This window comes from Diadema setosum, chromosome 7 (assembly GCF_964275005.1).
Source record: "Diadema setosum chromosome 7, eeDiaSeto1, whole genome shotgun sequence".
In the NCBI taxonomy this organism is placed as follows: domain Eukaryota; kingdom Metazoa; phylum Echinodermata; class Echinoidea; order Diadematoida; family Diadematidae; genus Diadema; species Diadema setosum.
In genome coordinates this window covers 33,527,359-33,554,858 of record NC_092691.1, presented here as the reverse complement: position 1 = coordinate 33,554,858, position 27,500 = coordinate 33,527,359, and the positions used below count along the sequence as shown (strand labels likewise).

The following is a 27,500-nucleotide window of genomic DNA, read 5'->3' as shown; positions in this document are numbered from 1 at the left end:
TACGAATACTTATATATAAATATATATATATATATATATATATATATATATATATATATATATATATATATATATACACACACACACATTTATATGTACATTAATACACATCTGTTTATACATACACTGTATGTATTGACACCATTTTTCAGGTCTAGCAAAATATGCTGTGGAGATAGTTTACACTGTATTTAGTTATTAAACCTATAGAATTTTTCTGCCAAGTTTTTATTGCAACTGACTGACAAATTGCCCTTTGTCCATATGCATGTAAATAAGCACCAATTATTCAGTGTGTTAGTATGAGCCATGATAAATAATCATTGCTGATTTAGGTTGTCATAGAGCAATTTATCAAACAAATGCACATTACATACATTGTAGTCATGTTACAAACTCAACATGCTCTAAAAAAAACAAAGCATTATAGTTCTCTGTTAATATTATTTTATTTTTGTACCCATAACTCTTGTTCAATTAATCACAATGTTAATTTGAGTGTTCTTTAGGGCATGTACACGTAGTTTGTTTTGTTTTGTGTGTGTATGTGTGTTTGTGTGCATACAAAGTACAATTACACGCAGCATAGCAAAAGCATGATTTTGTGATACCATCAAAAAGTATGTTGCATGTCTGTATTTAGAATATGCTCGAGAGACTAACTTTCTTTTAATCGACACTCACACAACTATGTGTTGTACACATCCATATCCATTCATTTCAGATTGCAGAGCTTTCAGAAAGAGTTTGTAACTTGGCACATGCTAGTCTGTCAGATTTTTCAGAGGCATTCATCGCAAAATAAGAATAAATCGTAAAGACCATACTAGAGGGAAAAAAATGAGAAAGAAAAATCTCAAAATTGTACTGCCTTTGCAACTACGTGTACATGAACCCCCCCCCCAAAAAAAAAAAAAAAAGTTCTGAAGAGCCAATGCAATACAAATGCCTAGAATGTTAATTTCTTTTTTGAAGTTGGGGGAGATTTCATGAAGCATTTTGTCAGATTTTTTTTTTCTGACAAACTGTTATAAGCTACTGAAATCTCTGCACTATTGGGTGAGAGCAAATTTGTCAGAAAAAAAAAAATATATATATATCTGACAAAATTCTTCATGAAATGCACCCCTGGACTGCTAAGATACTGTACTCAATTTAATTACAAGAGCTCTGATGAAGACCAAATGGTATTAATTTGTCTATTTCCTTATACATACATGCTTTACTATTATTTTGAAGTAATTGCAAAGCTGTCATGAATGTTGTTTTGTTTTCATAGTTTCTTTTTATACTCAGACATATCTACAAACCATTTGTAACTCAATCAAATTATTAAGAGAAATACATGCACACTTCATGTAGACATGATGCAGAACGTACGTGCATAGACACCATTTATTTGAAAACTGCACCGCTAGATATCTTTCCACAACATTTGCTACTCTGTACATTATTTTAGTAATAAGAAACCAAATATTTGATACAGGTGTAAAGAATTGCACACACAATCAATATCATATTCCATTTATGTATATTTACTCAGATATAAAACAAAATCATAACAAGCCAGCAAACAATAAGTTTCTTTCATCATGGTCCCATCAAGATGAGGAACAAATACTGTACTTGTGAGACTCACATCATTCACACTTGCTGATGAATGGAGAGGCTTTGGCACATAAAAGCATCAACTGGTCATTACACAAATAGTTGATATTGTTGCCATTTCACTCTTTTCCTATTCTTCATCCTTCTGTTGTTCCTTATCTTTTTTTGATGTTGCCTCCCTATTCATCTTTATCCTTCACAGGTTGTCTCCTATGACCCTTGGGATCTTCGCTGGCCCACCTCTGCATTTTGTTTGTTCATCCCCTTGCATTAATCCCCTCCCTTACCCGTTTGGCTACCAGCCCCTAACTTCTAACCCACCCCTTTTGTTTTCTTTGTTCTGTGTCCCTATAGCCCTCCCTTGACTGTGCTTGTTGTGTGTAATCCTTACAATTATGTGATTGCTTTCCCTACTAGTTTGTCATTTCGCCTCTGGTTCAGATTCTGCTAGTATCAAAAGCTCAGGCCCCTTTTGACTCCATTTGACTCCATTGGCTCACCACTATTGATTAAGTCAGCATTTTTTCAGCAGCTTTTTTTTTTTAATTTTTGTTGCTACATTTAATTGATAAGGAATCAAAACACCAAACAGATGGAGAGTCAGTCCTTCATGAGACCTTCTCTCGAACAGGATTAGTGACAATATCAGTCCCAAATGCCTCTTCAAATGCTTCTGGATTGATCACACGTCCATATCGCAAGGTGTAATACAATGTCTGTTTGGTGCTGTATCGTTCAAGTTTTTTCACAATTTCTCCGTCTTTATTGCCCCCTTCACCGAGAGGAACAATATCGTTCACTGGAACCAGGAGATCCTGTCGGGTGCCCCAGAAACTCAGGTGCGACACTTTGATGACATGTCCTTTTTTGTGCATGTACATTGCTCCGATTACTCTGCGAAGGTAGAAGCTCATGGCATATAGCATAAAGAGGGCAAATGTTGCTGTGCCAACACAAAACTGCAACTGCCAAGTTGCTACCACACCAAGAGAGTGATAGTAGCCGAGTGGCGGGAGTATTGCAAGAGTGAGACAGGTCTGGGCGATCTTGACTCTAGATAGTACCCGCAACCCAACGATGGAAGGGAGGCGGTAGAAGGGGATGAATTCTGGAAGAGTTTCTTGGGAGGGGACACCATTCTGCTTCTGTTGGTGCCTCATGAAAAGAGTTGATGCAGGTTGGCATCGCATCAAGTTTTGGCTTGAGATCTGATCCAGCACACACGTCCTTGGAATTAAACACCCAACTTTGGGGTTTAACGTGTCCTGTAATGATTTGCAAGATATCACTTGTGACCTTCCTGCTATGGATAGTTGTCTTGTTATTCCTGCGAGGCTGGTGCCTCGTGTAATGGTCAGACATCGCAGTATCGTGATCTGCATGATTACAGTCAACAGACTCTCTGTAGCATTTCTGTCAATAGAAAGTATAAAAAGGGTGTACATAACAACAATATAGCAATTCAAACATTCACCTGCTTTAGTGGCATCATTAAGTGTACTCACCATATTCAAATTATTACCTACTTATACACTGTATTTCCGCTCCCCTACCCAAAATAAAATCTTTTCCAAATTTACAGTAGTTTTACTTCCGAAAGAAGTTAACACCAAACTACAAAACGGAATGTGTAGTAGCCACAGACTCTACAACTTACAAGAGTTCACAAGTCTCCAACGGCCTAAATTGTTCTGTGCTGCCAATATTTGATATCACTTCAGCTGAAATATTTTGAATGCATGGAGGATTTGCATGAAGATTTTCCGTCATGCACTTGATTACTGGACATGGACAACAACTGACGTCACTGCATGCTGCATCACATTCACAAATAACTATACACAGCCCAGTCGCTGTATAAATAGCTTCGCACGGCATCTGGTCGGACTAATACACAGGTCATAGCCGTGGGCGTGGTGGTTTGGATATGCAGCCTCAATCAATATCAAAACACGTCTTTGATTACCTCCACTGCTCCAGCTAAAACTCACTCACTGGCAACTAACCAGTGCTAACTGAATGTTTTTGTGGGTTTTTCTTCCCCCGTAATTCCCTATGGTAAATATATCCGTAAATACTACATGACATTTTGAACTCAACCCAAATAAATTAATTCATGTTACCGGTACTCTATACATGCTATATGGACTCAACGCATCATTCATTGCAAACTTTGTCAAAGTTTAAATTTACGGGTTTTTAACACTTACCGTACCCTAACACGTTTACGGATATGTCGGACTGAGCTGAGTAAACTGAAGTTTTCTGTCCCTTCACCAAATGTACTCGAGCTCACAGTAACTCATGAAGCATGCGTGGCAATATCACTACCTATAACATGATATACAACTGGAATCTCTACGTTTTCCACCTTCCTGGTTCCACATGGCCCGACATGGGTTAGGTCGCCGATCTCACGGCGACGATCTACGAGACGAGTGCATCGGGCATGCAACACAACGCCATGTAGGCCTACTGTGCAGTGAACCATGTGCAGCTGTCCCACGGGCCATAACAACTCGACTCTCATGGAATCCGACCCATAAAAGCTCGACAACGATGGACAACATGATTTCCGGAACCCTGTCCCCTTTCCTTCCGGTGTATATATATCATTGTAAATATAAAAATAAATGTAATTAGGTTTTTTGTAAATAATTTAAAGTATTTTAGGTTTTCATAATTAATTTAAGGCATATCTGAATAATAATTTTTTTGGAGCAAATTGTCCACCCGGCAGAGAGCTCCACAATCCAAAAGAACAACAACAACAACAACATGATTCAGTCCTATGCAGGCCGCTGGGAGTGGGGGGGGGGGGGGTGGGGGGTGCTGTGAAAATTACTTCCTTTTTTGACAGAAAATTGTCAAGATATATCACCCAAAGTGAGCACCAGGGCCCCATTTCATTAAAAAAAAAAATAGGATAGCAACTCTTACTGAAATGGCAGCTTCTAATATAGCAACAGCTAATCAGGAAGCTGGATTCTTGACGTTACCATGACAATTGCCATCCCATCCAGCAAGAGTTGCTATCATATCAACTTTTTTTTTTTTTTAATGAAACGCGGCCCAGATCTTTTAATTTCATTTCTGAACATGCCAAATCTCCATCCCGTGAGAGGGGATACCCCTCCCAACCTCCCGCAGTCACTGACCTTAGTGGACTCAATTCACTTTTGACAGATTCCAAATATTTCAAGTTGTGCACCAAATCTGTCACTTCAGTTGCAAAATGCAAAATTTCCCTCGTGTGAAAGGGGGATATCCCATTCTGTTTAAAGGGGAAATTCAGTCCAAATATAAGTTAGTCTGATAAGAAAGAGTAAAATATTACGAGTTCAACGGTATAAATTTGATCGAAATGGGATGAAATGAGAAAGTTATGACATTTTGAAGTTTCGCTATTTTGGGGGCCGGGAAAGAGTTCTTGAACAGTCAATGTGAAAATGCAATCGGCAAAGTGAGCATGTCACTCCCTCACAACTTACCATATAGTTTGTACATAAAATTTTGAAATTTCCAGTTATTCATTCAAACGCAATTATGCCCTATTATAGGCTCAAAAAAAAAAAAAAAAAAAAAAAGGCCTTCAGCGCAACTTCTGGTGCCAGTTCTAGGTTTCTTGAGCTGACAAGCAAAAAAAAAAAAACAAAAACAAAAAAACAAACCAAAAAACAAACAAACAAACAAACAAACAAACACACACACACACAAGTCTTCAGCTCATTTTTCTCCTTCCATTTCCGGGATTATTCAGCTGACAAGCCGAAAAAAAGTCTTGTCTTCACATTCTTTCTCATTCCACTTCCGGGGTTTTCTAGTGCCACTTTCGCACTTCCGAGGTAAAAAAGTGGAGGTGGGGCCTTATGTATTCCTTAGTATGGTGAAAAAAAAAAAAGAGTGGCCGGGGGAGGGGGCAAGACCCCCCCCCCCCCCCCGGTTCCGCCGGCCATGACTATTCTGCGAAGTTATTCAACCAGGAAAAACGTCATAATTCAGTGTGACTTCAATGACAGAATGATTGAATTTTGGGCATTTTTTGTACACAATCAATGGAAAATTGTGAGGGTATATATGACATGATTAGCTCACTCATTTGCATATTCATACCCATATACAAGAACTGTTTTGGAAAAATTATCAAAACTTCAAAATTTCATAACTGCCTTATTTTTCATCCGATTTCAGTCAAATTTTTACCGTTGAACTCGTAAAATTTTACTTTTTTTTTTTTTTTCATCAGACTAACTTATATCTAGACTGGATTTCCTCTTTAATCCTTCCCTCACTCGGTTCCCTTCCATAAATAGTGTTTTCTATTGACGATTCCCAAAATATTCCATATATATTGGTATTTTCATTCTAATTATTATGCAAAGCCTTCTCGTAATGGGAGGGTATATGGGATAGGCCCTAGAATCGCCGCCATTCAATCCCCCACCCTGATCGACTCCCGTCCATGCATAGAATATAGGATACAAAAGGAGATTTACAATTGTCCAAATATTCTACCAAGATCGTTCGCACCTGATTGTTGAATTGCAATAAAAAAAAATGCAAAAGGTCCATCGATTGTGTGGGAGGGGGTATCCCCCTCTCATACATGCACACCCCATATACCTTCCACTAGATGTACACAGTGATGATGCACACGCCGACAGAAATTGATGGTATAGACAGGGCTCCACACTAACTTTTATTTTTGGTGGCCCAAAGGCAAACATCCGACCTTTTTTGGTGGCCCGATCAGGCCACCAAATTCTTCGTTTCTGAAATTTTGGTGGCCCGACGTGCGTTTTTGGTGGCCCCGGGCCACCGTTAGTGTCGAGCCCTGGTATAGACAACTATTTAGAAGTTTTCACTTTCCTGAATACTTACTCCTTTGATATAATATTCACCCAAAGTGTGCACCGTGCGGTGCAGATCGTTGATTTTCATGTCTGAAAATGCAAAATCTCACACACCCTCCCTTGCTCTGTCGCTCTGCTCCCTCGCACATAGGCGGGATCCTTTTGTGAACTTTGGCCGTCACTTCAAATTTTGCTTCTGATTAGACATTTTTTTTTTTTTTTTTTTTTACTCCTCTGCAGTATATCCACAGTCTCTCAAGAACAAAGAACCTGATTTCAGGACAATGGTATACATCATAGCCAAGTATATGTTGCGGTGCACTCAGGGAGGTGCACTCGAGGAAATTTTCATGAATTCATTGAAAAGTTGCTACCCTCCCAAACAAAAATGTCCCACCAATATCAGGTCATGATATTTTTTTTTTTTATTCATACCGAAAGTAAATTAACGATTAAATATTTGTTTCATTTCGTCTTGTGTTTGTTTATTATTATTATTATTTTTTGCGATGCATGATTATTGTATAAGTGTCACACATGACATTCATACTTTCCCCGAGCCGGGTATCCATCATGGGCGGCGCTATACCGTACCTTTTTTTTTTTAAAGTGAGGGGACTCTACTTTATAGGAGCAGGGACATCAATTCGTTTTCTTTACTGACATCGCCTGACAAGCAGCGAGACAAAACAACAAACAAACAACAATAACAACAACAAAACGAGCATCACCAGACCTATAAATCATTCCCTGAAGCTAAAGTGGCGGACGGGGGCAAACATGCAGCCAGAACCTAAATCTTCTGCAAAAAAGTGGTTGCGTCGGCCCTGCTGTATGTTCATCTCCCCACCGGAGAGGCAACTCTTGCTGGAATGAATTGTCATAATGGGAAAATGTCATTTAAGAAAGTTAAAAAAATATATATATATAAAATATAATATGGAAAATGCGAGGTGAGGCACTATATGCCTATCGTTTCGCGTAAAAGTGACTCCATAATCGGGTCACATGGCAACACTTATTTATGCAAAGTTTGCTCGTCGTTTGCCAAATTCTCCATAATTTCCCAATATTTGGGTCAATAATGGATGGTGCGCATACTTGATACTGACATATATGTTAAGGGTACCCGCTTTCTGAAAGCAGTTAGTCAAGTGCGCTTTCATTATGATAGAAAAGCGAATTTTTGTGGAATTTTCTTTATATTTTCTTTATATTGTTGTCCACTCTTACGTCATAACCTCTAGTAGTCTCCTCATCCAGCGGTTTCAACACCAAAACTTTAAAAATTAATAACTTTGCATCGATTATCAGATTTTCCTCAAACTTTCACTGATGTGTGTATGTTCTACTAATGTTGCTGCTTTCACTCAATCCAGATTGCTCTTTGGGTTTGGGTTTCCTTTAAACTAGAGGAAAAAAATTGCAGCAGGTGACCGCGGCTACTTGAGTGTTACAATGATAGTAGGATAACAAGACATTTTACTAGCAAACACAAGAAAAACAAGAAACTGTATTTGCTAACTCGGTACATAGCGCCTTCTCCCCCTTCTGCGTAAATCTTATCGGATTATTTAGTTATCTCATGCAGTTTTTTTTTTTCATGATTTGGCCCTATTATGTGTCCTTCAGTGCTCAAGAAGCTTCAAGAATCTCCGGATGGAACTCTTGGAGCATGGGTTTTGTGATCCAAAATCAATCCCCGATACGTTTCTCATCATTTCCATGTTTGAAAAGAGTAAAAGAAAATAAATAAAGGGGGGGGGGGGGCTGGGGCTGCAGTTATTATACACATCCCCATGCATATTCAGCTATATTGGATAGAATCTGGTCTTTATCGTTGATGTAATTTCATCGTTTTTCCAATAACGATTGTGATTATTTTTAGAGCCAAAAATGTGCGTGTGGGGGATGGGGGAGGGGATGCGGCAACCTCCCCCTCTCCTCCCCTCCCTTTTGAAATTGCATAATCTGTTATAGGCCAGTCATAGTCGCTTTGTTTATACTTTTCGCATACATTGTGATGGAGGAGGACCGGGGGCTCGCCCTTTTTTCTTTGTTTTGCATAATACATAGTAAACTCGGAAGTGGCACCAGAAATATAAACCGCTCCCCCTCCCCCCGAACCATTAATGTGCATCTACTTGTTGCGATATGACGGCTTCTATACTGGATCTGCCTATACCCATCACATCAATGCTTCAAAGGGTATTTCTTAACTCTTTTATTGAGCCCAAAGAACTGTCCATACATTACCACAATCCGGACAAGAGTACATAATCTATACCTGGTACCCTCACACTGTATACCTCATAGGCCTAAACGGGAAGAGACTACAAAATATTGCTCTGTGCCCCTGTCTCTGTATAGAGAACGTAATCAAATGCTAATGGGCCGCATCGTTTGTGGTCGCATTAATCGGGATCCCTAATTTCCTTTATCTTTGCATGTGACGCAATAAGCAGACAAAGAATGAAAACAGCTGACAGAGTGACCCAGGTGACAGCGACATGAGACACGGTCATCATTAGTGGACCGAATGCACTTCTCTTTTGCAAGAATCGCGACACGCGTGTAATTGTGGCTGTGACATCTGAACAAAAGAAATTCAAGACATCAACGTAGTTCTGCTCACTTCCTCCAAAGTCTAGGTGGAAGGAAAAATGAAGGATCACAGAATTTCGAGAGGAAACGAGACGCAATAAAAGCTGGTGGAAGTGAAGGGGACAGTGAAAACGGATGCGACCGACGATTACGCACGTTAGATCGGTTATACAGCCTTACAAGTCTGGGCAAAGTCTGTAGTCTGATTTTTGGTCATTTCTACAAGATTGCACCCCACGATCGGCCTGCTGGTTTGGCTGGTTACTCAGGACTTAGTCGCCGGAAAGTGTGCTGTGCAGTTCTTGCGGGGTTTTTAGCCACTGGCTGGGCTCTGCGGGTTTCGACTCTTTCAAAGTTTCATCTCTAGCAAGCTCTCCCAGGTAAAAATCACGGCAGTTGTGCACTGTGTGGCTTGTTTCTCCTTTTTCTCTTTCATCACACTACCTCTGTCTTCATCCTCCCTGACATCTTTCTGCGCCCATGAAATGAATGACACGAAAGTCACAATTGATCCTGTATTGAGTATTGTAGTATTGATCTCCCCGCAATTCTCTTTCTTCTTTTCTCCAAACAAGTCTAATCTTCTTTCTCCTTCCTTCCCTCCTCCCCCTCCTTCGCCGTCTTGTTTCTCACTTGACCTCTAACACGTTAGCTCAGACAGCTCTCTACAATTTTACAAAGCAGTGTACTCATGTAGTCTCTAGCCCTCAAGATCATCTAACTGCGACCAGCCGGAATGCTTTCCGTTCGGGCTGTCACGTAACTGTGTGAAGGAGCGTCCCGGGGTTATTCTTGATCTAGAACAAGTTTCTACTAGATCTACTGTGTGTGGTACCAGGTACAATAGCCAGGGACAGGGTTCATATACAACTGTTCAACCTTCTTCCTCTTTGAAATACTCCTCAACATTCCATCCGGAACCCCAGTCTGGAACCAAATGGGGAGGAAGAGTGAAGGAGTGCACAATATTGCTCTGTTCACGGAACAAGTTGGTTGTATGTAGTTTAAAAGTGTCGTTGTTGACTATGCTCTGGATGTCGGGTGGTAATGAGTTCAAGTCCTTGTGTTTTTGATGGTATGTGGAAATAGTAGTGTTTGAAACAGTTTGTGCGGGTTGAGTATTGAATGAAACATTTAATAATATTTACTCTATAACGTATAAAGACAAGTCTTGGAAAATCCTGCCTTCCTAAAGCTTAATATTGCTGCATGATCAACAGTACCATGTACATCAGTAGCCTATCTGATGCTGATGTAAGCCTACTACTGTGAATGCAAAAATTTTCTCTGCATACAGTTGTACACTGTATTTTGAAAGGGTTGACAATTGGGGCAGCGCAAATTCAAGAACCCGCAAATATGTTGTTAGCTGCTGAGCATGAAAAATTAATCATGCGAACCAATATTGATGTTTACAGTAAATTAGGAGCAGGGCTCCTCTATTGCTAGTATTTTGTTCAATATCAGATTTTTTTTTCAGTATATCTAGTTTCACTTCGTGAATCTCATATGGTGGGTTTGACATTTTCAGACAACAACTAGTATAGAAGCAGACCTTTCATTTCATGGACTGTAGGACCAGTATTTATAGACCAAGCCCTAGAGAAATTAGCATTATGAATTTTATTACTTCCGTCAAGGAAAGAGGAGGTTAAGCGATCATTGGTGTTAGTTTGTATGTTTGCCAAATAGCTAAAACAAAATTGTGAACAGATTTGAATGAAACTTGCAGGAGAAGTCGATAATGAAACAAAGAACAGATGTTTCAATTGTGGTAGTGATCTGGCAATTTTTATGGATTTTTGAAGGATTTCAATCTTTTGGCAATTTTAGATTTTTAGGTAAATGAACCTGGGACTTCTAGCTGCATGCACTGGAAGTTTAATGTGCACTAAAACGCGTGCTCTGTACGGACAAGGTGCCGTGCGGCTGGAAGCTGATGACGTAAACAAAAGGCTTCCATATTGGGAAATTGCGTGCATATATGGGTGGAAATGAGTTGGCGGAGGTCTGCACTCTCCGAGTGCTTCACTAGTTTGAATTGTACTCTAGTAGTGACTACATTTTGTGATGTATGGTACAATACTTGTAATTGATGCTGTCTGTTATCGGTGGTGCTACATGCTCTAATCTTGGGTATAAATGTGCTTTCAGATGTACGTGTTTATGAAGAATGTACTACTGGCAAAGAATTCTAAGCATGCTACAGCTGTAGTTCGACAGATAAAAAGTTTGATAGACAAAGAGTTCCAAAGATGCTGGCCCTAACTGGAAAAATGTGGAGGGGTCCCATAACGGAAAGAACAGTCTCTTATTTTCAAATTTCAAAATGATTAGAGTCTAAGTGACATATCTTATAAAACCAGGTACATTGCATTTTAATCATTTCATGATTTTCCAAGGTCACCAAGTCTAACATATTGAGTGTGAGACTTTATACACACATTTTACATTGCTTTAGCATAATAGATAATCCTGCTTATAAATCTTGAAAAATCTCATGTTTGAGAGAGAAAAATATTTGTCATTATAAATACCAGCTGCCAATGCTTGATCTTTTTTATGTTTTTACAAGAGTAGGAGTATACTGTGATTCTATGTCTTTGGCAATACTGTATACGCTGTTATTTTCGCGAGGGTTTAATTTCGCGAATTTCGCGAATTGCAGTTGGATCACGAATTTAACAACACGCGAAGTTGTCGCCATGCGTTTTGTTAATAGAGCATTACCGTAAGCGTCGGCGTCGATTCGCGAAAACAACATCTCGCGAATATGTCTATGACCTCGTCATTTGCGAAAATATCTGTACGCGAAAATAACGGCGTACAGTATCTAAATCCATTTTTTTTTTTAAACAGGATTAAATCTGCATATTTTGTACAATATTGTCTGAGCTGTTTCTTGTTCACCTTTTCTGTGAAAAATTAACTTTGAAGCTTGTTACGTGTATGTACGTATACCGCTTTCATTTAAAACCTCTCCCAAGTGCAGTAGTTGTGTGTCCTCCAATATCTCATCTTTATGAGAATATTTGTTGTTACATAGATGCAATATTTTGAATACATAGTCATTACCATCCAATATTTTGTGATTATCCCCAAAGCACATGAAGTGCACAAATGAGAAATCTACATGTATAATTACATTGTACATGTAGGCTTACATATAGAACAATGCTCAAATTGAAATGTAGGATTTTCATGGAACAAAAATGATGTGTCATGATGTGTTCAATACATGCTGTTGAGATACCCATCCGTACGTAATCTTACATATTCATATAATTCTAAAAAAGAATTACCGGTAAAGAAGAAACTAGAAAAGCACTCTGAGAGCGTAGACCTCCGCCAAGCAGCTACTTTCCAATGATGATCTTGCTCTTCCATAGCACAGATCAGTGATTTCCACCCATATGTATGCGTGCTGAAAAATTGTCCGATTTCCCAATATAGAAGCCTAAGTTGTTATGTCATAAACCCTCAGCTGTGCGGCGCGCCTCGCCCTAGCAGAAACTAGAGCACGCACTTTAGTGCGCGTATGAAAACCTCAAAAATGCGCAGCTTGAACTCCCAAGTTCATTGACCCTTCCTGCCAAAATATTGAAAATCCTTCATAAAATCCATAAAAATTTCGGTATCACTACCAAAATGTGATCATCTGTTCCTTGTGTCATTCTTAACCTTTCTTGCAAGTTTCATCCAAATCCATGCACAACTTTTTGAGTTAATTTGCACACGGACAAACAAAAAAACTAACTAACTAACAAACAAACCAACGGTAAAGAAAACATAACCTCCTCCCTTGGCGGAAGTAAATATCAATATCAAATTATAATCTAAATGCTTTACTGAAATTTATCTTCATGTACACTGTATTCATTTCAAAATGTCAAGGTAGCATGTACACCTGTAGTATTACATGTATTTGAAAGTACACTGTAATTTGAATTATTAATGGCTAAACCTGACCCATGCTGTCTGAGTGTGTATACTCATACTGAAACCCCATCAAGTTAACATGAGTTCACAGATTTGATAGAGACTGCGATGTTGCTGATGCACGTTGCATGCTACACTGACAAAAATAGACTGGAATGACCTGTGAATGAACTGTGTTTCAATGAGTACAGTATCACAAAATGATCCACTGCAGTTGCAGTGTACATTTACATGTAGCTCAAGCCCTTCTCAGCACCCTAGCAGCACCGTGTTAAGTCTTTTAAAACAGCTGCATTTTGATGCAATATTTCTCCTGCATGTGGTTCACTTCCTGTCCATGTGTTAACATCATATTTCTTGAGTTCTTCAATTGTGCAGAGCTCTAGAACTGACTGATTAGCAATGAACTGCATACAGTCCAGTTCAAGTCTGATGTCCCTATTAAGATGAGAACAATAAGATTGAAATTATCTTCCTGACAAGGAATGCAAGAAATAATGATTGGATGGGAGGAAAAAATTAAAAAATGTAATGGTGCGATGTACTTGAGAGATCAACAGGAATTGTGACCAAACTTAATATGAATAATGTACAGTACATGCTTTGTTACTGATTACAAGGGCCTATCTAATTTGCTCAATAAGAGATGTTTTATAATTCAGATCTGACACATTAACTCCTACATGTACAATGTACTTGTAGTCCTAAGAACTACATACATACACGTGTACAACAGGATACCAACTTTGCAATAAATTTGAACTTGAACTAAACTTACAGGATGTGGAGCGTCTGGTTTGAATGAACATGGGAACATTTTTTTTTTTCTTTTCTCAAGAAAAGATTTTCGCATTATCTTAGAATTGGCAATATTTAAAAAGGACTTGTGTTCTACTCACTTCAGCTCAGTGATAAAGATACACTGTAAGATAAACCTTTTGTTAAACACTATTTTGACAAACTCCATCTGTTTGGTCTTACTCTAGCCAGCATCAATGAGTGAAAACTTCACTTTATAAGTTACTGTAAAACACAATATTTTCGTGGCATGAAATTTTCACGAATTGGAGCCGGCGGCCTTTTTCGCAGCATGAAATATTCACACAAGTTGCCTCTAACATTCAATGCATATAGTGTAGACGAGAACTTTCGTGTGCATTTTGATTTCGCAAATCTTGGATCTCATGAAATTCGCGAAATTAAAATGCACGCGAACATTCCTTGTTTTACAGTATGCACTGTACTTTCAAGAGATTAATTATTATTTTACATCTCCAGCCACAAGTATCTAGCCAACACATTTTGTTTTGTGTTTTTATGTAATATCATAACATTCAACCAAGTGGTCTCATATTGGGTATGTCTGTTGGATATTGATTCCAATTATGTAAATGAATGAAAACACACAGCTGTGGCCACTGTTTGTCAAGCAGTGTTTAGAATATGTAAATTCGATTAAATGTACATCATAGTGTAGACCCTATTAGATTGCGGTGGGGTCTTACAGACTTATTGTGTATGTACAGTCATGTATGTAATATCAGACTGTTCTTTTTCTGTACTGTAGGAATTACACAGAGTTGTGGTATTAGCAATTATGATAATCTCTGCTTTTAAAAGCAATTTATCAAAGATACCCAGTCAAGTTTTGCATTATCTTTATATCACACTCACACACACACACACACACACACACACACAAATATTGTACACTTGTAGATTTTATTGAGTTAAATATGATGCAAAGCCATACCAAGAATCATCAGACAATGGGTGTGTTTATGCTCAATTTGCGAAGACAGAATCAGCGTTTTGAAACCCTGATTCAAAACGCTGATTCAAAACGCCGTTCAAGAGAGCACTGTTTATGCCCGCTTTCTTCAACCTTGCAAAGAGCGTTTGCGATTACAACACTGACCTCAGCAGAGGCAGATCAAATTGGGGTGCGCGCTTTTTGAAAGTTTTGGCCTGAGTGTGTGTATTGTTCCGTAGCATGTCTAATATAATTTTGATTGCTTTACTAATACACACGTACATGGACTGTAGAAAATGATAGGAAATACGAGTATTTATTTTACCGACAAATTGTTGACAAAATCGGAATGTATGATATGTTGTGAGCTCTTCATGCGTTAATATGGCTGTCATCATGTACAGTACCGGTAATGTACCAACAGGGAGCTCAAGGGATCAGCACCTGCAAATTGTGTTTCGCAGCACAGTAAAGGTTGGCTCGCCTGGCTCGTGAATTTCAAGTGAACCGGAAAGGCAATGGAGATGACGTCATTTAAACGCGTATGTGATGCGAGTTGCGTTTATGCTTCCCTGTCAAACGTGATAAGTCAGAAACGCCGATTGTAAAAATGCACTTTTTTGTGCATTTTGAAGCGGCGTTTTGAAGCGGCGTTTGTATCAAAATGAGCAAGGACGCAACCGCATTTTGAACTAAACATGTATCAAAACGCTGATTCTGGCCCGAAAAGGGGAAGCATAAACACAGCCAATAACTGTTCTGTTGTATACTTGTACATAATGTTAACATTTTTCAGTCAGACTTTATGACAAAATTTATGGATTTGCTCTTGTGCCTGCATGAATAGAACACTGAGAGTTGCATTTTTTCCATTTAAATACAAATTATGTATGCTGATTGCTATCTCTGTAATAAACCATAAGGCTCATGTCTAAAATGAAAAGAAACTGGCAGTTGTGACCTAGATGTAAATATCCATCTCCATAAATTTTCATCTTGTCAATTACAGTTGACAATCATCAGACCAGAAAATGGATAATTTGGAGAGGGGCAGCGCTGCTATAGACTGGTGTGAAAACAACTACGCCATATATCCTGGTATAGCCGAGTTTTACAATACGGTAAGTGATACGCTTTGGATCATTTTCTTTGTTGGAAAACCTCCTTGACAGCTTTTCCCAGGTCAATGGAGTGGAGCGTGTTGTGATTTTCATGCTGCAGTGATCAGATTTTCACCTGTCAGTTTGTTTTTGTCTGTCCTTTGTGATAGCCAGGGAGAAACGATATCTATTTAATGTACAACTAAACCATTTGATTTTATGGACTGTTCATAAATCAGGGTAGGCCCTATACGTTGTACTGTATACGCTGTTATTTTCGTGAGGGTTTTATTTTCGCGAATTTCGCGAATCACAGTTGGATCACGAATTTAACAACACGCGAAAATGTCTGTTAATTGACAGAGCATTATCGTAAGCGTCGGCGTCGATTCGCAAAAACAAGATCTCGCGAAAATGTCTATGTCCTCGTCATTTGCGAAAATAGCTGTAGGCGAAAATAACAGCGTATACAGTATCATTTGGCAGATTTTCAAAATCTGTTCATATTCAGCAAGCTATGTAATATTACAAATTGTATTGTAGTTCTTGTGCACTGCATTAAATATCTTTTGCTCTGTGTTCCTTGTTTTCTCTTAAATTCTGACTTGCTGTACCACTCCTACCAGTGAAAAATAGTGCCATTTTAGCTTTAAGAAATGAGATCGTTTAGGCAGATTTTGCATTTTTTTTTTAAAAGCTTGTACATTGTACACTGACTCTGAGAGCAAGAGGCTGCACAGAGTACAATGTTTAATATGTGCAGTCATTGGTCCAGTCTAGTGGCACTGTAGGTTTGTTTTGCACATGCAATAAATCATTTTACGTAGTTTGTATAATCTGGTAAAAAAAAAAATACAAACATCTATTTCTTCATCGGTGTGTTTTGTTTAGTTTTGTTCTGTGCTGTTGTTGTTGGTTTCCTTTTTTTTTTGGGGGGGGGTGGTGTTTCTCAGGAAACAGGCATCCCAAGCTACAAGTAATAGCCTGTTGTATATTGCAGTGTACACAATGCTCATAAATGTTTATGAATGACATTATATTCTTTGAAGATGTGTTAAAACTCTACACCATCCTGAAATAAGTATGATGCATGCCTCATGAAGGTCAGGTGCTTGATAAATTAGTTTCCCAATTAAGATAATGATATAGCAGTTGACATTTCTGACAGACCCAATGTAAATATTCAAAATAGATAAAAACAAACCTAAAACATAGCTTCCCCTGGAAAAAGCCAGGTGAAGGTGAGTGAGAAAGAAACGACTGTGTAATTATTGATCTTGACATGCTGTGATGATAAATCATCACCCCTGTGGTGCCTGTATGGCTGCATATACTGACATACAAACATATGGTGAGAATTATATCTCCCAAGGGAATTGATTTTTGTGATACAGAAGTCGATATTTGCAATGTAACGAGAGCAAGTATGAATACCCATGTAGGCCCTATGTATAGAATGACAGAAATGTTGATAAATCTTTAAAAATGAATAAAGCTGAAAGCTAACGGCAATATGTTCTCAGACCCCTGTATAATATTCCTTCATAGTCAAATTTGAACAATTTGTCTGATATACGCATAATTGTGCAATGCTACAGGATTAATGTAGACCAAGGAGGCAGCCGCAACTCTCCTAGAATACATCCAATCACTATGTTCAATCTAAATTTCTTCGTAAATGCTTCCTCATACAAACTGTCACAGATAAAGGTACATGTTATAACAAAAGCAATGTTTGTATAAGGATGATCAACGGTGTGGAAACAAGAAATCTGCCGTTATTCCTGTGGCCTAGGAAATCATGAATAACAGTCTCACATATTATGTGATGTATACCCGGGGTACATACATACATATATGTACATACATCTAATGATAGTATTAATAATAATAATAATAATGATGATGATGATGATGATGATGATGATGATGATGATGATAATACACTGTAATAATAACAATAATAATGATAACAACAATAAGAATAATAATGATGATAATAGACAAATAAATTAATAATAATGATAATGATAATAATAATAATAATAATAACAACAACAATAAGAATAACAATAATGATGATAATAGACAAATGAATAAATAAAATGGCTGGCTGATGTATGTATTTAGAGTATTTGAACTCTTACACCCTCAGAGTTTTACCCTAAAGGCTCTTATGAAAAACCACCACAGTAAACTTTGAATGCATTGTATAAGTGTTGGGGTTTTCCCCCTTTTCCATGGATATGTGTGGAGGAATTTACTTCTTCATAAATGATTATGGAGTGTATTTTTGTCCTTAAATGTACTGTATCATGCCCACATGTGAAAATGTTACTTGTTGGCATTGAAGTGCAATGCATATAATGTTCAAACCAAAGGAGGGGCGCTGCACATGCAGTATTAATCAATTGACCCCCTAGGTGGTCATGGTGCACATATTAGATGTCACATGACCAGTTAAAGTAAAATGGGTACAACTTTTTACATGTTTGTCAAATCCTGCTCAAATCTTTACTCAGGCATCCCATATTTGCTTGAGTTTATTCAACTCATAAATCCAGCTAGCTCTACACAAGGCCTACTGAATGTTTTTGGTGAAGATCGAATGAATAGATGGACTTTTAACCCATATGGGCCCAGATACGGGATATCCTGTTGTTTGCACAACCCCCCGCAGAGGCCACATGGGATACCCCATGGTGTAGGTGAAAAAGGAGTGATGCAGCTGTTCAACTTTGTTAAATGCTGTAATCACTGAATAGATCTTGGATGACAGTGATTTATCATACAATATTTGTACATGTAAATACAAACTTTTTTTTCCTTTGGCGATACATGTACATAACTTGCCTGTGTTTCATCATTTCTTTGCCAGTAGGGGTTACTAGTCATTTTGAAAACTGTTGGTGTGTATTCGCTCTTTGGGAAAGTGGATTGTTATCTTACAATGTGTTTGTATGTGTAGGTGTTTGTGTATGGTTGGTGTGCAGACCTGGGGGGGTATTTCATCAATTTAGTCAGCATTGACAAGTTGTCAGTCTCTGACAATTTCAGCAAAATCCTTGGTTTTGATTGGCTGAGATGCTCTGGTCACTGACTGTTACTATGGTTATTGTCAGAGACTAACAACTTTCATGAAACGGTACCCTGATGTGGGTTAACGGGTTTATTGCTCTCCATTAGTACACCCTCTTCTCAACCAAACCATTTCGCATCCATTTTCCACATCGCAGATCAGCAATGTGCTCTTCTTTGTCATCCCGCCCCTCCTGCTGTACCTCTTCCGCCAGTACGCCCTCTGGTTCAACTGGCACATCAACATCATGTGGGTACTGCTCATGGTGGTGGGCACCTTCTCCTGTTACTTCCACGCCACCCTCAGCATGTTTGGCCAGCTGCTGGACGAAGTGGCCATTATCTGGGTCGTCCTCTGTGGGGTGGCCCTCTGGTACCCCCGCCGGTACTACCCTGCCAACATCAAAGGCAGCAGGTACAATATTCTCTTCTCCTTTTTAGTTTTTGTTCATGTGAACAGGGTTTCCTTCGTTGGTATGAAATAATCACTTTGAATATGAAAGACATGTAGCGATGTATGGATCTGTTGAATTTATCCTTTCATGTGAATTTGTTCTCATGCAATTGTCTGTGGGGGCCAGTACATGTAAACCACACTCGCAGACATGATTACTTTATTTCACAAAAATTACAATTCCATGCCAAATCTTTGCTCAAATTTCCATTGATACTTTGCTGTAAGGAAAGAGTTGCCAGTGAAACATATTCTCTCCGAGGTATAAGTTCTCCCCTACGTAGTTTCTGATGACAAATAATATACAACACAATTTCATGCCAGTATAGTAAGTGGTGTAGCATGCATGTTTGAGTGGTACGTTCTTCATTTAAGGCAGCAGAATTGATAATCTGTAACTAATACATTTATTTTTTTTCCTTTTTGCATATCATTCAACAAAACACCAGTTAAAAACTTCACACAATGAGTCAGTATCAAGAGTACTATAAGTTTGTTCCAAGTCTTGTCTCATGCAACTTCTAGTTTTGAATGTCGGGTTAATTATTTAAAGTTGTAATTATAATCACCTTTTTCTCTGTTCTCCTTTGTGTTGTAGGAAGAAGTTCAAGATGATAATGCTGCTATTCACCCTTGCCAGCACTGGTCTGGCCCTCATAAGACCTGCTGTCAACTCCTTTGTCATGATGGCCTTCATCGGTCCTTGTATTGTAGTCCTGGTCTTGGAACTTAGAAGGTATGACTGTCATACGGACTACAAAAGAACTTGTGAGGAGAAGGGAGAGTCACTGCATTGACTATTAGTTTATTATGCCACTAAATAAACAATGTTTGTACAGTATATGGAGCAGAGTTTAATGTGATTTTTTTTTTCTCAGTAGATTAATGATTTCTTGTGTATGTTCTAGAAGGTGTTTATTCACACTCTTCAATAATTATGAGAAGGTGAGATGGGGAAATCAAATAAATTTGTTTTAAGATCACCAAAATTATCCTTATGCAAGAAGACATGTACCACTGCTACATATCATTTGTGTTGAAACTGGGTTAATGCAATGATCAGTTGTTTGTGTTTGCTTGTTTTTGAAGGTGATTAATTTTGTTGTATATCAGAATGAATCCAGGATACATAGATCAGATAGTGTGATATTTTGACCTGATTACTGAATATCCATAACATTGTGTAGGACATCCCCACTGAGCTTTGCAAATTGGAACCACCTTTGCTGTACCACTTGTCAAACTAGAAATTTAATTTGATTTGAAACTGTGTTCATGTAGATGTAGTTTTGGCCCCATAGCCATATGACCATATTTAAAGATTTTTCATTAATGTAGATACCTGATATACTAAATAATGTTTCTCCTTGGAATGGCCAATTACAGAGACCCAAACTATGTGTACCACAGAGAAGGTTACTGTATACTGTGTGACCATGGTGTGCAGGCACCCGCTTCATTTGATATTGTTTTGGAATTGGAATTTGACAATAAATATTGCACAAACTAAATTAGGCAACAAGAAGTTGAATAACAGCCTGCAACAAAGTTATAAGTATTTGTGATAAAGTAATGCGAGTATGATATGCTATTGAGGTTGAGAAAGACATATTTCTATACACGCGATATTTTCCTCGAAATCTTTAAGAGGACTCCTTACCAAAGTCATACTGGACCTCCCGATTCATTTCATGACATCACATTATTGTGAAAGAAAAGCACACATCTTACAGTACTTTGTTGTGTTTTATTTGTTTTTTATATAGCTTTACAAAAACTTAAGCGCCAGATGAGTAGACAATGCATTTAATAGTAGCCCCAACCAGTTCTTATGCGAAAAAGAGAATTGAAAAGCCAGTGGAAGGATTAGGTCTGGTAGGAGGTAAGGGTGGGTCTTAGTGACTCTCCTCCCATGGACATTGCCTGTGAATGGCCCCTACCCTCATGTTTGGCTGCACAGCATGAGAGCCAGCATTTTGTTCCAGTTTGGTCACTGGACCATGTCAGTTGTCAGTTCTGACAGTGAAATCAAAGACTTCCTGCATTTTAGCTTTAAGTGGAGCAGTAGATAAAGTACCATAACATGCATTGTGGGAGGTCCACTGAAAGTTGAACTTACTGGTATTTCCCATTCAGTTAAAGGAAAGTATTATGCATTATCATACAAGATGTAGAAGCCTATTTGCTATGTATTTTATGCCACATGTAGAATAACAGGTACATTGTATGTAGGCAACATTCACCAAATGTCCCTCTTTCTGATTCCTCATTATTCGTATCAAGAGCATTATATATCAGGAGGATTAAAAAAAAAGTTGTGAATGTAGTAATAAGAGAATAGTTTTATTAAAGGCTTTCAAACATATACTAGTAATAGTGCATGTATTTTTCATCTGCTGATCAGTCGAGTGTTGCTTTGTTTTGTTTTCGTTTTAAAACAGAACGGAGTGTCCACGTGTTGCCAAGCTGGGGCGGACATGCGCCGTGCTGTGGATCGTGTCGGTCGGCTGCTGGCTCAGCGACCGCTTCCTGTGCGACTTCTGGCAGTGGATGTCGATGCCGTACCTGCACTGCGCCTGGCACATCATGGTCTTCATCTCTGCCTACACGGCCTGCGTGCTCTTTGCCTACTTTGACGCCATGAACGAGTGCCCCGAGATGGGGCCCGTCCTGCGCTACTGGCCCAAGGACTCGTGGGTGAATGCGGGCATCCCCTACGTCACCCTGCGCTGCGCTGGAAGCAAGCCTGCTGGTGACTAGGTAACCTCGCGACAAGAATGCCAAAATGGAATGCTGCAAGCAAAGGCTGATCAAAAAGGAAAGGAGACCCATATCAAAGTATGCAGGAAAAAAAAAAAATGATAATGTATAATTTGCTGTGCAACAGTAATTTGATGTAGAGGTCAAAATCCAATCCCTTTGTGAAGTGATTGATCATCGCAAGAAATAATCACTTGGCAAACTTTGTCAGCATATTTACAATGCCCGCTCAAAGAGTACTTGCATCGCAATGTTTGCTTTAGCATAATAGCGCCAGTGCAGTCTTCCTTGCTATTTCGATACTTCAGCAAAATGTCTTTGAATTACATGCACACACAGGTCTTACTGTGTGTAAATAGTTGATGAAGAACCAGAACAGGCATTGATTCTCAGAAAATAATGCTTTTGTTTACACACTTGTGGATGCAATCATGTAGTTTTGCATCTCATAAGTGAATGGTGATTACCCTTATGTGTGATAGATTGATTCTTGGTGTTTGATTTGCATTTTTCGGTTCTAAAAGGCCAGTTTGATAGTGTATTCAACTTTATGAATATCTTTTCTCTGAGGAGCTGGTAGCAATCTATTCCATCCACTCATTCATACTCAGTGCATATCAATAATTGAAATTCATTTAGTATTTTAGTTTCTGCTGTGTAAGGCTAACCTCAGGCAAGCCTCTGGCAAGCTTACTGGTTGTCAGGAAAAGGTTTTTGTTATGAAGGTATGCACGAATTATATATATGTCATGAACTGCTCTTTTGTAATCATATAACAAGCTTGCACAGAAACAAATGAATAAAAAACCAATGAGGTATCAATTTGATAACTGACATCTCAATATATATGTATTGTACACTGTGCTGGCAGACCAAATAGAGTGTATCATCTATCTTTACTTAAAAACTTGTTCGGTAAGGGTGTATTTGTTTGAAGCAAGCTATCATTCATGGTTGAACATTCCTCTCTATATGAACAACACCTGTCCTATGTAAATACAAGAATGTAGTGTAAGTCAGTACTATGCAATTATTAGTGTGTCATGTGGCATGAGTGAAGTATGACACTGTCAATTTAAGGAAACGTCACTGTGTGTCAAAGTTCAACTGAAAAAATCATGATTCCAACCAGCAGAAGAACAAAATCTCAACTGAATTGGAAAAAAAAAGCAAACAACAAAGTTGTGGCTTCTTGAAGTCTTTAAAAAAAATGTTTTCCCTAAAGAGTGGTATCAACAGTCACAATTGCAGACACAAATATACCAAGGGGATGATATTCTTGCCGTATTTATAATTGGTTTGTAAAAAAGAAATAAAATCATTGTTTTTTGTCAATTATTCAGTAGCTCTCACCCGTTTCCCTTTACAAATCATCGTTGATATTAAAATTAGAATTGTAACAATTGCAGAACAATTAAAAAAAAAATCATGTGAAGGACATAACTTCTTGCATTAGCACTGATAAAGAAATTTAGTAAAGATTGTGGGCAAATGAATGGGATTAGAGATGTGCTTGGACTTTTTGGTAAAATTTTGAAAAATGGATACCTTTGTTACTCTTTTGCCCAAGTTCAATCTTGAAAAATCATGAAAAATTGCCACCATTGCCAACTTTTTTTTTGCCCAAGTTCAATGAAGTTTTCACTCGTCTCGTTTGATCATACTTTTTCTTCTTTTTTTTTGTGTGTGTGTATTTCAATTGTCATTATCACAGAGGAGAGTTTCTCTGTAAGTTTTCATATTTGATATACCTCTCTAGCACTATCACGATCAAGTATTACTCAATTCAATCATATCAACAGTTTTTGATACTACGCAACAGTTTCTCATAGTACCCTTACTCTGCAGCACAAATTGAAATCATGCCATGATATATCAGTGTGTAAAATATCAGTCTATATTTTTCCCCTGTGTTATACATCTCTTCCATTAGTCAGTATATATTACCTTTGTCATTAGTGTTTATGGATGATGATGAATACATGTACTGGTATTAGATGATATTTTCAATCTCATGCCCACATAGTCATGAAAAGGAAGAAAAATGTAGAACTTGATAGATGTCCCTTCATGTTTATCTTGAGGGCTTAATTGATTTTTACACGAGTGCAATATGCTTGCAGTCTGATACAGAATTACAGATATTGATCACAAGTGATGTTTAAAATGCTATTCAGGCATATTCTTTTTTAATAATTAATTAATTTATCTTTTTTTTTATTTATTATCATTATTATTATTATTATTATTATTTTTTTTTTTTTTTTTTTTTTGGGGGGGGGGGAGACAATGTTGGCAACATACGACAAAAGGAGGAAGCTTAAAGCAGTTCTGGGCACTGTTTCATGAAAGACCTGGGGGGTATTTCATCAATTTAGTCAGCCCTGACAAGTTGTCAGTCTCTGAAAATTTCAGTAAAATCCTTGGTTTTGAATTGCTGAGAAGCTCTGGTCACTGACTGTTACTATGGTAATTGTCAGAGACTGACAACTTGTCAGGGCTGACAACTTTGATGAAACGGTGCCCTGACCATAATCCTGTGGTGGTTGAAGCTTGAATCAATGCTGCTTCAACATCCTGTGTGACAGTGCAGTCTGTATTCTGTTTACCTATAAAGTTTTGTATTAATTTTCTTGGTATTCAATTATCTGCTAGCAGTAAAACTCAGGCTAGTGTCTGCTAATTTTTTTCATTTGCATATATTTATGTCTTCTCTAATATTATTTGAATTTCAACAAATACCCCTGCTTCTTACTTTGTAAGGTAACCCTTCCAGTAATTTTCAAATCTAAATTCTGTATATTTTATTCTCAGTTTTTACCTTATTATATTTGCTGTCCATAATGATCTTGCCATATTGTGACAAAATGAAAACTTAGAAAGCAACAAATAAACAGTATTGGTATGTGGAAGAGATACAAAATGGAAAGGCATGTTTGTTTTGAAGTTCATTTTTCTTGCCGCAATCTGTAGGAGTAGTAAATGCTGCATGTCGAGTGCAGTGCATTTGTGCAAAACTAGATGTGCATTGCATGCAAATGCCAAGATTTTCTTGTGTGGACGTGTTTTGTGGTGATGTGTACAATGCATTATATACAAACTTATTTTGTATCATACACATGTGATTGTGATTTTGAAGAGAGGGGTTGGAGTGACGCCGCAGTGCAAGATGTGTATAATGAAGACAGCAAGCAATATACTCACATGGCACATTTACACGTGGTTACAGTGTTGTTCAGGTGCAATAAGGACTTTTCGATTAGCATGTCCACAAAGCGGACTGCGACGTGGTGATGTCATTTAAAGAAACTGTGCATGCTTCATGTTCTCTAGCAGTTCAGTACCAGAATCAAGAATGCTTCCACGAAAGAATTCATGCTTACAAATTGTGTATCTCAATTTTAGGATGAATCATGTCGTCGCGTGTAAAAATCTGGCCGGGTTGGAGCAGTGACATAACGACGTGACGTTCATATAGCAAACATGCGTTGACTTAGTGAAAATCAGATTGGGTGAGTAGGTGGACATACCTAGTGGGTCCCAACCATGTGGCATTGCCAGAGAATAAGAAATGTGTGCTTGTCTACACCATCAAAAAGTCCCAGATAACCTCTGTAACAAAAGTCCATGGATCAGTTTATAACTTCAATAAAAACAATGTAAAAGAAAAAAAAAATATTTCTATTGTCATTATTACCATATTTGGCAGGCTGTGTAGATGTTATTATGGCAAAGTATATTATGGCAGCTAATATTGATGAATATTATGTATAACAAAATGACTCATGGTTACAATGTAACAGTTTGTGGTTTAAGCTGTGAAAACAGCTGTTACCCAGCTAACATTTGGACATTTTCTGAACATTCTTGAAACGATAAGTTCGTTATTTGGACTTTTTGTCAAAGCGTCCATTTTATACGAAGACGTACGGAACCTAAAAAAAAACCGTTTCGGAAACGTTCTGAAAACATTATGTGTCTGCTGGGTAGTAAGCATATTTGGGGTTTGGACATACTTTGTCCTGTACATGTGTCAGCTGTTCCATTTCGACCCAGCAAGTTTCACATTTAAACAAATGTAGAATCGTGTCAGCATAACAAGGAGTACATGTTCCAGCTGTGCATTTGGCAGCTTTGCTTAGGTAACAGATTCGTATGTGTGGGTGCCTCAGTGACAGTGCTGACAAATGTGTAGTAGAAGATAGTCAAGTGTTTCTTGATGTACCTGTTCTCAGATCCTGATTGAATGTTGAAGTAGTTTTAACAGAATGTGGTTATCACCACCTGAAATGAAGGTTTTGGTGTTAGCTCACACATCAGGATTTATGTTATCCCAAAAGAGGCTTTCACGTTTCAGGCATTAATTTGCTTACCATTACATCATTTCTCTGGTATATTTTAGACCACTGCAATTTCACACCCTTGCATGTCATTTCTTACGACAGTATGAAGGTCTACTCATAGATAAACTAGGCCTGCCAACTCTCCCTGTGTTTCTGGAAGATCAATGACAAATTAATTATTCTAATGTGTGACGACAGCACTGTATGATAGCCCCCTGCATTTGGGTATTTACTTGAGTAATATCACTGGGTGAGAGACATATTAACTGTGAGTACACTGTATCTCCAAGAATAGCTTATTAGCAGGGGAAAAAAGTATGTACCGGTATATACATGTAATGTAATTGATACCTGAATATATATCCCCACCAACAAAATCTTTTCAGCTTTTCCAGGTTTCAAAAGGTGGCAATGACAAAAGCGTAGTGCACAGGATGTAGTGCTGTTATTTGACAGTTTATGCAGCTAAGATCACAAAACAAGTTTTCATCATGTTCTTTTGTATGATATGTATGATTTACATAGGTGGAGTGCAGCTGAAATCAACTGAGAAAAAAATTTATCATTTCAAAAACACCTCTTCCAGCTCAGTTTTGTGTGATGCTAATTTATTTGTGATCGTTCCACACCTTCATGTACATCCACTGTGAAATTTGTGATCTCAGAAGAGCATTGTATGGTCAGATAGCATTTAGTATTTATGATAGTAAATCATGTATTCTGCTACGCACTGTATGTACTAAATGGTGCAGTCTTGTTGCTGTGAGTTTAAGGTGTATGCGCTAATCTTGATATGGCACCATGCCAGTGAAAATTATATACAAGTTCCACGAAGTGGATGAGTAGTTCTTTTTGTGGTACAGTGATTATTGATGATTGATAGTAGACTGTAGTAGAGCTACAGCTTTAAGTGGTATATAGACACTCAAGATATCTTCAGATATTTCTGTGTTAGAGTAGAAGCTCATCTTTATTGGAAAACATCTGAAATTGACATTAAACTATTGA

At 38.0% G+C, this 27,500-nt stretch overlaps 2 protein-coding genes across 3 annotated transcripts; one reads left to right on the top strand and one right to left on the bottom strand.

Annotated features, from left to right (window-relative positions):
* Window positions 1-1,211: 1,211 nt before the first annotated feature.
* Window positions 1,212-4,032, bottom strand: LOC140230728 (transmembrane protein 186-like). The gene is made up of 2 exons (XM_072310868.1): window positions 3,824-4,032; window positions 1,212-3,021 (listed from the first exon to the last, which is right to left on the bottom strand). Exon 2 carries the CDS (start codon window positions 2,988-2,990, stop codon window positions 2,217-2,219), a length of 774 nt encoding a protein of 257 aa, XP_072166969.1. The 5' UTR covers window positions 2,991-3,021; window positions 3,824-4,032; the 3' UTR covers window positions 1,212-2,216.
* Window positions 4,033-9,340: 5,308 nt separating this feature from the next.
* On the top strand, window positions 9,341-25,995 carry LOC140230727 (alkaline ceramidase 2-like). 2 transcript variants are annotated; one of them, XR_011901406.1, is made up of 6 exons: window positions 9,341-9,445; window positions 15,767-15,878; window positions 19,094-19,350; window positions 19,988-20,125; window positions 21,831-22,227; window positions 25,555-25,995. XR_011901406.1 is itself a non-coding variant. In XM_072310867.1 (5 exons), the coding sequence occupies exons 2-5, from the start codon at window positions 15,789-15,791 to the stop codon at window positions 22,147-22,149; spliced, it is 804 nt and encodes a 267-aa protein (XP_072166968.1). In that variant the 5' UTR covers window positions 9,341-9,445; window positions 15,767-15,788; the 3' UTR covers window positions 22,150-23,228. The 2 variants fall into 2 exon arrangements, 1 of the variants encoding a protein (XP_072166968.1); XM_072310867.1 differs by lacking the exon at window positions 25,555-25,995 and having other exon boundaries at window positions 21,831-23,228.
* The last annotated feature ends 1,505 nt before the right edge of the window (window positions 25,996-27,500 follow it).

What these genes read in the sequence shown, in the direction of transcription:
- LOC140230728 (XM_072310868.1), bottom strand. Translation starts at nt 2,990, where the DNA reads ATGCAGATCACGATACTGCGATGTCTGACCATTACACGAGGCACCAGC.
- LOC140230727 (XM_072310867.1), top strand. Translation starts at nt 15,789, where the DNA reads ATGGATAATTTGGAGAGGGGCAGCGCTGCTATAGACTGGTGTGAAAAC. An exon ending in GCCAACATCAAAGGCAGCAG is followed by an intron (nt 19,351 to 19,987) that starts GTACAATATTCT and finishes TTTGTGTTGTAG; the next exon opens with GAAGAAGTTCAAGATGATAA. An exon ending in CTGGTCTTGGAACTTAGAAG is followed by an intron (nt 20,126 to 21,830) that starts GTATGACTGTCA and finishes GTTTTAAAACAG; the next exon opens with AACGGAGTGTCCACGTGTTG.